Here is an 11229-nt window from a genome sequence, read left to right as displayed (position 1 = left end):
TTCAAGTGTTTCTCAATATTTGATCCATTTACAAACATTAAAGTTGTTAGATTGTTGTACAAGAAAGTCAAGGCACAACAACGCGCACACACACACGCACGCATCGTGGGGGTTTGGCTTCAACACGCGGTCGCAAAGATCCGTCGTATCGTTAAACAATAAGTTACATCACGTATGAGAACCTTTTGGTTGACAGCTGGGCTCTGGAGCGCCCGTCAGCACGTCGATGATGCTGCGCCTCACATCGGCGAGAGACGTGGCCGCTGCACGGCGAGCAAACGGCGAGCAAACGGCGAGCAAACGGCGAGCTGCCGGCGTCGAGTGAACGGCTGCAGGCGGTTCAAGCCGTCGCTGAATGCTGCTGCCGAGCTGCGGTCGCCATTAAAACCAGTCACAGGTTTGTGTGAAGTGGTTTCCAAACGGCGTCGGAGAACGGGCGACGCCCCGAAGGCACCGGGGACGAGGAAGACGAGGAAGACGAGCGTTAGTGGAACCCTCTGCACAAGGCTTTACTCTTCACCATGGAGAACCTGCTGATGAACACCCTGGCGAAAGCAGGGTCCACAAGGTAACGGTAAGACTTGGTCATGGAGGGCGGGGGCTCGGCGAGCGTCACTGGAGCCTGGAGGGCGGCGGCGGCGGTGGGGGCGGGGAGGAACTGGGACGCCTGCATCACGTAATCCATCAGTCGCTGATACTGCTGCGCAGACAGACGCTCGCGGACGCCGTCACTCTGAGGGAGGACAGAGACAAGACGGTCAGCACGCCGGTCCTGATGCAGGCGGCATCCACGTGCATGACGGACGCGGCGTGCTGCTTCCTGTGCAGCTTCCTGTGCAGCTTCCTGTGCAGCCTCACCTCCGCCTCACCGGCCACCGCCTGCTGCTGCAAGCTGAGGGTGAGCTGGCCCGGCTCGCCTGGCTCCTGCTGACACTCCACCTGCACAGGACACACAGCGCTTCAGTAACGGAGCAGCAGGGGGCGCTGCTCCTCCGGCTGCTCGGTTACCTCTGGGATGGGGAAGGCCTGCTGCTGCGTGTCCTCACTGAGGCTGACCACAAACAGCACCTCCGAGGTGAGGAGCAGACAGCCGGCGTGCTCCTGACCCGACCCGCTCACGATGGTCACCTCCAGGGCCATGTGGAGCTCCGGCCGTCCCAGAGACTGGAGCATCTTCCTGCGAACAGGAGGCGGCCGTTAGCATCAAGCTGTGCTGCTGATGCTAACAGGCTTACAAAGGTTTAACAACATACAGTCAAATATTGACAAGAAAATGCGCCCCCTACTGGACATGATGGATCAGAAGCAGCCTAAAGGTGGAGGGCCGCCACAAAGCACACGGGAAAGGTTCTTGAGTTCTATTTTAGGGCACGTGGATCAACGAGACCTCTGACGAATCCTCCTACATATGGGGGGGGGGGGGGGGGGTAATCAGATTTGCCCCCTCTGGTGTGTGCATGCGGTCCGTAACGCTTCAACATGCGCTACAAGCAACAGTCACGCACTATGGTGGACCCCATAAAGCCCAGAACACACAACGCTCACACCAGAGGCCGTACGGGCCCCCTCCCATCCGGCACACGCTGGATGTGCAGCGGTGAGGCGTTCAGGCGTCTCTGTGACGGAGCGTTTGCTTTGGAAGCAGGTGCTCAGAATGCTGCAGCAGCTCTGGTCAGTGTCCCTCGGCTCCACCGACGTGACCCCCTCCAGGGTCTGGGCTACCTGATGTAGTAAAATCACTGATGGAAACCAGCAGGACTGCAGTGCAGCATGACCCCCCCACCCCACCCGGGGTGCATTATCTCATATTTTCAGCTTCCTCTATCAGCTCAGCGTACTGCTAACCCCCCCCGGGGATGACAACTCGAGGAGAATGTTCTGAACAAATACTGGATCTCAGTGTTTCCTTCATGGGAGCCGACAGTCAACACGGAATCGAGTTAAAGTCGTTGCTATGGAAACTGAACTAAACTGTTTAAAACGCTTTTCCTGCAGCTCGCGACGCCCTCCTGCAGACAGGAAGGTCGTTTTAACATGCTGTAATGAGAGCGCGCTGGAATCTATGAAATGCTCAGTGCCGACAGCGCAGGACTCGCTTGGTGCAACATGTGACCTCTGACCTCCAAACTATTCCAGCACACACAGAAAGGTGTTCCTCCTCCACCTGATGGCACAGGGAAACATTTCTGGATCGTCTCACAGTTAAACAAGAACAGCTCCGAGCTGACGGCTCTGGCAGCGTGCGTCTAAAAACCAGGCTGGCTACTACGTCTGGGATCAAGGTCAAGCATCTTCCTCGGCTCGCTTGTTCTCCTTTTTAGAAACCGGGCGATGAACAGGCCAACATTTCTTTTTACAAATCAGACAGCTAAAAAATGTTAAGAGCTGCAGAGCCTGGACAGACTCCAAGACAACCAAAGCTGAGAACCCGGCTGGACGGTCATACCAGACATATTTAAGGTGGCTGTTTGCGGCCTGAGCAGACTTCTCCTCTGTGGGCAGGTACACGGGCTTAGGAAGGTGCCACAGTCCTGCTCCGTGGAGGATCCCTGCTGGGACAGACAGTCAGAGAAAGCATCAGCGCCGGCGCTCCCGCATTCACAGACGTGTGATCAAACGTTTGATGGGTCGGGACGGCCTCTCAGTCAGTGTGTAGCTCAGGGCGGGGTCATAACCATCGGTGGGAGCCTCTGATGCAGTGAACACATGAGCGGCAGGCGTCTCCTGCTGCCTCGTCGTGCCTTGCTCGACTCCTCTGATCTTCCTATCCCAATAAAAACAGAGAGCTGCCGCGCGTCCGACCAGGACGCGAGTGTGCGTCCGTCACAGGAAGCTCTGGCTCAATAAATACTTCTGACTGGAGCCGAGAGGAGGAGAGCGCAGACTGACCATCTGCCGATGCATTTAGGGTTTCCCTGACACGCCAACCCCCCAGTTAATACGTGTTTATTAGAATGTTGTTGCCTCAGGCTGCTTGGAAAGTTGAGACCGGGCCAAATCTCTCATTATCATCAGAAGCGGTTTACTGAAGTGGAGCGGTGACAATGTGCTCGTGTGCTGAGGATAGACATTGATCATTCTTGTGCAAATGCATTTTTAATGACTTGAGGTTAAATGAACAGAAACATTTCTAACATGCGTTCTGTGCTCAATGTTTCCCCACAAAACGGGGAAACGACAACATGAAAAGCTGCTCTCGAACGATCAGAAGGTATTCAGACTCCTTCACCCTAATTAATGATTTCCTTTTTCCTATGTTTAATGCATTTGCAAGCCGCAGTAAAAGTGAGCGGTGTATTGTAGCACACGCTACTAATCAGGCTTTAATGAGCAGAAGTTCATTCCCAGAATCCAGGACTCACCGTATCCAGTCTGGGACACCAGCTCAGCGGCTCCCCCGATGGGCTTGGTGAAAACCCCCACAATGCCTTTCCCCACTCCAGAGATGACCCCTTTGGCCTTGGAACCGGCCGAGCTCTGCATCTCCCAGTTCTTCTGGAAGTTCTGCATGGGCTGATCCACGATCCCTGCTATCGCCCCTGAGAGAACAAGGACCATTTGGTTGATCTTTTGTTTCTTGCTAAATGACGCACACAAATTCAGGACATCTTTTGCGAGAAAGAGGGGCGAGCCTTGCCAACACCGTGTCCCCTGAGAATCTGTCACGCACCCCTGGGTTCATGAAGACATCTCAGTGATGTCGGGGAAGCGAGCAGCTGCTGGTTCCTGTGATGGTGGGATGTGTGTGTCCCGGGAGTGTGATGTGTGTTACTGCCCTCTGAGCCGTGTTGTCTCATGTCACAGATCACGGCTCGCTATAACTGTCTGGTTTAGTTTAGTTAAAGCCAATGCAGGGCAGATCGTCAGATCTCATTTGGACTTGAAAAAGAACAGAACCAGTAAAAGCAGCCGTCTTTACTGGTGCTGATTTTACTACTTGTAATGGGTTTTTTAACTTGCTACATTGTGTACATTCCTGGTGTCACGCAGTCTTTGTGACACCTGGAGGGACACGCCCCCTGCACACACACACACACACACACACACACACACACACACACACACACATACACACAATGGATGAAGACGACTTGGGAGTCCACGCGGCACCCCAGGAAAATTAGCCATTAATAATGTCGACAAACTCCTCAATCATTAAGTTTGGTTTCCAAAACCATTCGAATCTGCAAAGCGCAGACGCTTAGCAACGTGCACTTTCTGCAGTGCACTGCTCACAGAAACCGCCGGCACAACGGCAAGCCTTTATCGGCACATTGAGAGGAAGCTCCCTTTAAGAAGAAAACTCGTCATGGCTGCTCAGGAGAAATAACGCTTCTAAAAAGAGCATCGTCTGGCGCCATCACATACCCAGCAAGCTAATGCCAAGCCGCGACAGCCCCTGCCTCAGCCCGTCGCCAAGGCTCTCTGGCAGGTGGCGCCTCCACTCCTCCTGCCTGCTGTAGTGCTCTTCATCCAGGGACAGACGGTCCATGTTCCGGGCCAGACTCGTCGCCAAGTTGGTGATGGAGGTCAGCGTGCCTGGACACAAACGTGATGCGTTCAGGGCCGGCGTCTTTACACAGACACGAGCCATCTAATAGCCGGAAACCAAACGTGTAACCTTTCGAGATGTGTTTGACGAAGGATGTGGTCCCTCTGGACACGCCACTGACGAAGGCTCCAGGGCCGCGGGTCAGTCCTTCGTACGGCAGCCGGAAGAAGTCGGACACGCCGTTACCGATGCTCCGCACCAAGCTAGCAGGACTGCCCAGGATCTCCAGGGAGCCCACCACCCAACCTGAGCAGACCGGCACACTCGTTATACTGTTGTAAGTAATCAAGTACTTGTGTGTAATCAGAAGTGATTTTACTGCATTTTATCAGTATCAATAGGTTTTGTTTGCAGAGTCATTTAGAATAAAGCGAATCCTGAGCTTCAGGCTCTCATCAGCTTTTCTAGAACCGTTCTCGAGAACCGACAGGAAGAAAACTGCAATACTGAAGACCTGTACTGTTACCGGTATATTTCTGGAGGGAACCAGAAACACAGTTTCTAGGCCATACCTGAAAATCCAACAGCGCTGCTTTAGCCTACCCAACTTCTCTGAGGAAAGGATTATATGTGGCGCACCTGCTTGTATGCGTAACATCCCACATAAAATCCCCATCATGATCCTCCACTCCCCAGAACGCGGTTTAGAGCTGGGGCTCCGCCAACATAAACGCTGAAGGTTCTCATAGAAGGATTGCAGCTTTAATCAAACAGAACTCTATAGAAGACACACACACACACACTGTATACCCATGCGCACATACCTGCATACGTTACAGTAAGATTTACGGCCTCCTACCATCTCGCGGCTCTCATGCAGCCTCCTTCAGATGGTACGGATCTTTGATATTTATGTGCTGACAATTGCATAAAAAAAAATAAAAAATTGAGTAGTCGTTTCTTGAGAAGCCAAAGCCCGCTCTGGTCTTGTACTCTATAAAACTTGTCCGTGAGTGATGGACTCTGGCGGTAGAAACCAGCTCTACCGGGGCCGAGCGGCCATTTCTGCTCACCCAGTCGTGGCTTTGTGAAGCAGAATGTCCTGACAGCAGCGTGTAAAGGCCTGGGTCATGCTTTCAGACACACATACACAAAGTATACGCCTTTTTAGATCCATGTGCGTGTGCCATTAGAGTGTTGTACTAGTACTAATCAGTCCCAGAATGCAATGCTTCCCAGTGCCCCTCACTCCATGACGACTCGGGACGAGGAGACGGCGGTGAAGTGACGTGTTGAAATACGAGCAGAAACGAAGGCTCCAACGAGAGACAGCAGGAAGGAAGCGTCCGCACAGAATGGCGGTTTCTGACGTGGAAATGACGGGGTAAGTCAGAACACGTGTGTCCGCTTCGAGAAGACGGGAGGGACCACGCAGGAGGGAGGAAGGCAGCCATCACGGGCCCCGACAGACCCGATCAGTCAGGCCATGAAAAACCGGTAAATCACCACAAAAACTAAATCTAAACCTCCTTTAAGCCTCCGCTGATTCACGTCTCGCTCCCCGGAGCTCCACAATGTTACTGCACAGACCAGGGGGGGCCCTTGGGTGCGATCATGTCACTAGACTTGGTGAATAAAAGCAGCCATCCTGCACCGCTCACAAATGTGCGAGGGGGAAATAAAAACAGCGTGCAACGTTATGAGCCTCGCGTCAAGACGTGAAGTACAAGCTGGTGTGAAGGACCGTTTGCTGCGCGATCAACCGAAAGAAAGTGAAAGCCAACGTTTAAAACCTTTCACCGCCCTAATCGAGCTCACGTCAGTCAAATCGAGTCGTGCTTCCCCCGAAGCGTGAACTGTCCTTAAAACACATCATGTTCAGTCTCTGGTCTGCATTCACTCAAAGCAAAACGTGCATGTGGAGCGTCATGACGACGAGCGCAGAAATCATTAGGGGCCGCGCCGTACCCCCTCCCTCTGGCGCTCCGTACCCCCTCCCTCTGGCGCTCCTGGCTGTTACATACGCTCCGTACCCCCCCTCCCTCTGGCGCTCCGTACCCCCCCTCCCTCTGGCGCTCCTGGCTGTTACATACGCTCCGTACCCCCCCTCCCTCTGGCGCTCCTGGCTGTTACATACGCTCCGTACCCCCCCTCCCTCTGGCGCTCCTGGCTGTTACATACGCTCCGTACCCCCCCCTCCCTCTGGTGCTCCTGGCTGTTACATACGCTCCGTACCCCCTCCCTCTGGCGCTCCGTACCCCCTCCCTCTGGCGCTCCTGGCTGTTACATACGCTCCGTACCCCCCCTCCCTCTGGCGCTCCATACCCCCTCCCTCTGGCGCTCCTGGCTGTTACATACGCTCCGTACCCCCCCCTCCCTCTGGTGCTCCTGGCTGTTACATACGCTCCGTACCCCCTCCCTCTGGCGCTCCGTACCCCCTCCCTCTGGCGCTCCTGGCTGTTACATACGCTCCGTACCCCCCCTCCCTCTGGCGCTCCTGGCTGTTACATACGCTCCGTACCCCCCCCTCCCTCTGGTGCTCCTGGCTGTTACATACGCTCCGTACCCCCTCCCTCTGGCGCTCCGTACCCCCTCCCTCTGGCGCTCCTGGCTGTTACATACGCTCCGTACCCCCCCTCCCTCTGGCGCCCCATACCCCCTCCCTCTGGCGCTCCTGGCTGTTACATACGCTCCGTATCCCCCTCCCTCTGGCGCTCCTGGCTGTTACATACGCTCCGTACCCCCCCTCCCTCTGGCGCTCCTGGCTGTTACATACGCTCCGTACCCCCCCTCCCTCTGGCGCTCCTGGCTGCGTTACATACGGCTCCGTATGCCCCTCCCCCTGCTGGCAGCAGGTGGAGCCGTGCCACGCCCTCCCTTCACCACCCACCTGCTCTGAAGAGCGCTCCGGCAGCATAGTGCATAGCCAGAGCGTGGACCAGCTGCCTGGCCGTGGTGCACAGCGGCCCCCTCTCAAACAGGGCGAAGGAGAGGGGGGTGTGGTCTGAAGCGATGTACAGCTTCAGGGAGGCATGGATGCTGACCAGCAGGCTGACCGGCTGGATGGTCAGCCTCTGCAGCCGTACAGGCTGCACCAACGCCTGCACAGAGTGAAGCACCTGGAAGACAGTCACAAGGCACCTGATGAAGTCACCGCTACCACGGCTAATGGGCCTAAATGAAGGCGCACCTGTTCAGGCAGCACGGGGGCCGATCCGGGGTCTCTGCTCCTCAGAGTTGCTGCTGGGACCGAGCTCGCCGTGCCGTCAGGGATGTAGGTGTGGAACAGGGTCTTAATGTAGTACACAAACGTGTCTTCCAGGTAGACTCGAGCAGGTTGGAGCCGGAAGGAAACCTGAGGGGACGAACGCAACGGAGGTTTGAGCACTACAACAGACAGACAGACGCAGTGACTGACCGGCCCCTTTCAGAAGGGGGGGGGGCTACGTGTTTGCACAATGCTAGGCACCTTTGTGGGATAGGACTAGACTCCTAGCACTACTGGTGCTGCTAATGCTAATGATGAGACAGTCGGCCAACGGCTGTAAAAAGGCAGAGAATCCCACAGACCTCTTCCACGGTGCGTCCATCCCCGGCCAGCAGCACCGCCAGCTGCAGGAAACAGGAGCGTTTGAACTTCTCCAGGGCTTCAGAAGACTGAGCGGGGTTGCTGTCGCTACGCCACGGATCCCCGTGCTCCCCGCCCCCCCTCTGATCCTGGCATAGCAGCACCGGGAAGTGGAAACTGGCCCGGTTATACAGCTGGTTGTCAACTTGGAGACTGGAGCAGCAGACCTCGATCAGAGATGCATCAGGCATCAACAGCTGGGTGGCCGCCGCGGCCGCGCCAGGGTCGTCCATCAGCTCCGGGGGCAGCGGCGTGGGCGCTGGAACCAGGCTGAGGAGCAGCTTGGTCAGTGTGAGTCTCAGCAGCTCCACAGGACCAGACGGACTGGTGATGTCATCACTCAACACCACGCTGGCCCGACTCAGGAGGACTCCGACGGACAGCCTGGAAGGCCTGAAACACAACAAGCCATTAATGTCACCGAGAAATAAAGAAGCACGAGAAGCTCGCCTTAACCCAAACAGCCAGCCAGAGGACAGAGTGAGACCTAAGCCATTCATCTCGTGCTGATGTTTCACACTTCAATGCCCTCACAGATCACAGAGTGACGTCATCTGTTTACGTGTACCTAATATTTGATTAGACTCATTTCCTGTTTTTGCCAAAGGGACGGGCAGCCCTGCGTTGATGTAATGGAATAAAGCTGCAACAGCAAGTTCTACTGTACTAATTTCACTCATGACAGCGCGGAGCTTTTATTGCCCTCCTGTGGTGAGAATGATGTCTGTTTCTTCATGCTTGTAGTCTAGTAACAGCTGCTGCAAGAAAACATTGCTGTTAACAATAATTCAGAAAGCTATTTGAAGTGAACACAGCAAAAAGCACTTAGATAGATACCTTGAGGTCAGGAAGAGGAACACGCACGGATGATTTCTTATGGTTCAAACATGTAGGAAGCATAAAACAACAACAACAAACACATACCTGCTGTGCTGGCTGGCTACGGCGTCCATGCTGCCCTCTGGTGCCAGAACCAGAACCAGGGTGCCTCTGTCAAACGCCACGTCGATGTAGAGACAGCCGAAGCCAGACAGGAATACCACCTGAGCCAAGACATTACAGAACGGCCGTGAAACTTTGAGGAGGCGACGCCACCCAGAGATCCACACTGATCCGGTTCAGAGCATTCCTGCGTCTGACTGGAACCTCCACTGCTCTGGGCTCAGGGCAACCGGCTCCTCGTGAAGCAGCGCTTCGTCGAGCAGTCATAACAAGTCTAACCTCTGACCCCTCTGCCCCGACGCAGGGGTCACACGCGGACCTGACAGTAACCGGAGATACACAACCTCAAACTCAACCCGCAGTGAGCTAGACACAACACTAAACATCAGACATACACATACACATACACACACACACACACACACACACACACACACACACACACACACACACACACACCCCCCCACGGGTTCACACACTGAATTCTTGTCATCCAGTACATTGAGTGGTTTCTGTCTCTCATTAGGGGCTGAGCCATCCTGAGGGTCTGTCCGTCCCTGCCCCCCCCTGCCCCCCCCCCCCCCGGGTGCGTTTACCTGTGTGCCGGGACAGTTGATGTCGACGGGATCAGTCCAGTCTGTGGGGCTGTGGTCTGAGGGGGTTTTCAGCTGCAGCGTTGGCAGCATATCTTTCTGTCGGCACGAGGGGAAACTGGAAAAGTGGTGATAGAGCTCATGGTGCAGAGAGGAGTTAGCAGGAAGAGGGCGGCAGTAAACCTCCGTTCGTGGAATTTCTAAAGAAGAAAAAGAAAAGGGTAAAAGAAAATCTTCTAAACAGCATCACAGAATTTGCGAGCATTTCCCGTTTCCGACCTTTAACGGTTTCCTTTAGCAGCAGGGCTATGGGACACTTGTTGTGGACCAGCATCCGAGGGGAGGGGTCCTCGTTCAGAATGATGTACGTCACCCCGCGGTGCTCCTGGTAAGTCAGGACGATGCACCTGCAAAACGTGCACGTTAACGTACATGAGCCATAATTACAATGTCTGCAGGAAGCTAATGCCCTAAACTCATCTGTTCACACAGATCAAAGCTCAGAGACACAACAGTCCTGCCAAACCTCCCAGATCCTGGACCCGAGGCCCTGATGTCCATATCGCTGGCATTAGCATTTATAGTTTTATTCATCTTGTTTTTGACTGCTCCTGCTCTCAAAAAATAAAGGAAGTAAGATAGAAGGAAGGCTGAAAGGATCAACAACAGTGGAAATGTTGAGGGCCTGCTCTGAATGGGCAGTCACAGCCAGCAAACAACAAACGCAATACTTCACCCACCTGCTGCCGAGGCCACCCGCAGAGTCTGGTTCCACAGGGACAGACAAACTCTGCCTGGGGAAGTCTGGTCGAATTGGAGCCGGGAGGCTCCATGCTGCAGATCCAGCTGCACCAGCAGGCCTGGGGAATGAGCTGAAGAGCATGTGCCTGAGCGGCAGGGGGAACTCCACCTTCTCCTGGACGCTGGGTTGGAGGAGGTCCCAGTACGGAACAGAACAGGGCTTAGCCAGGGACGATCCCTCCGAGGCGGCCAGGCTGAACACTGTTGTCTCCGGTAACTCACAGGCCTGCGATGACATGAGAGAAAGAGGAAGAGAGAAGGACAGTAAAGAAAGGACAGACACAGAAGACATTACAGGGATGAGAAGAGAGGACATCTGAGCAGAGAATAAAGAGAACAACAAGGGTTAATAAAAAATAATAATAAAAAAGAAGATTAGGAAGGAAAACCGGAAAAGCAAAATGATGAACAGGAAGATAAAGTTAAAGGTCACGTCAAAAAAAAGAACAAGAGATGGAACCAACAGCCCGGGAAGAACAAAGGGACTGAAGTCAATGAAGATGCAAGACATAACAAAAAGAAGCATGAAGCAAACTAAAACCACGCTTCTTTCTCCCGCTGTGCTAAATTGGTAGCAGAGAGGCGCTGCTGCGCTGGATTAGCAGCCCGTTGTTGAGGACTGCAGGGATCGGCGTCTCAGCATGATGAATAGGACAACTAGAAAGACATTCTGGGCCTTGTTACTGCTGCCCACTGTTTCGTTTTCTTTTTTAGTTTGCGCTTCTTTTTTTTTTTTATAAAGGTTTTCAGACAATTAGCAGCAACTGGTGCAC

At 54.2% G+C, this 11229-nt stretch overlaps 1 protein-coding gene across 1 annotated transcript in view; it reads right to left on the bottom strand.

The window, feature by feature from the left end:
* Positions 1-11229, bottom strand: part of LOC137917696 (intermembrane lipid transfer protein VPS13B-like) — a 303427-nt gene continuing 292198 nt past the window's right edge. The window contains exons 55-68 of the mRNA XM_068760421.1: positions 10396-10682; positions 9935-10062; positions 9659-9855; positions 9045-9163; positions 8063-8513; positions 7683-7847; positions 7383-7611; positions 4622-4798; positions 4369-4539; positions 3363-3539; positions 2447-2549; positions 1009-1177; positions 859-939; positions 1-733 (exon numbers count right to left, since the gene is read on the bottom strand). Of these exons, the coding sequence (XP_068616522.1) occupies positions 485-733; positions 859-939; positions 1009-1177; positions 2447-2549; positions 3363-3539; positions 4369-4539; positions 4622-4798; positions 7383-7611; positions 7683-7847; positions 8063-8513; positions 9045-9163; positions 9659-9855; positions 9935-10062; positions 10396-10682 (2703 nt within the window). The 3' untranslated portion in view covers positions 1-484. The remainder of the gene's footprint in view (positions 734-858; positions 940-1008; positions 1178-2446; positions 2550-3362; positions 3540-4368; positions 4540-4621; positions 4799-7382; positions 7612-7682; positions 7848-8062; positions 8514-9044; positions 9164-9658; positions 9856-9934; positions 10063-10395; positions 10683-11229) is intronic.

This window comes from Brachionichthys hirsutus, chromosome 3 (assembly GCF_040956055.1).
Source record: "Brachionichthys hirsutus isolate HB-005 chromosome 3, CSIRO-AGI_Bhir_v1, whole genome shotgun sequence".
Taxonomy (NCBI): Eukaryota; Metazoa; Chordata; class Actinopteri; order Lophiiformes; family Brachionichthyidae; genus Brachionichthys; species Brachionichthys hirsutus.
This window is presented reverse-complemented; position numbering and strand designations above follow the sequence as displayed.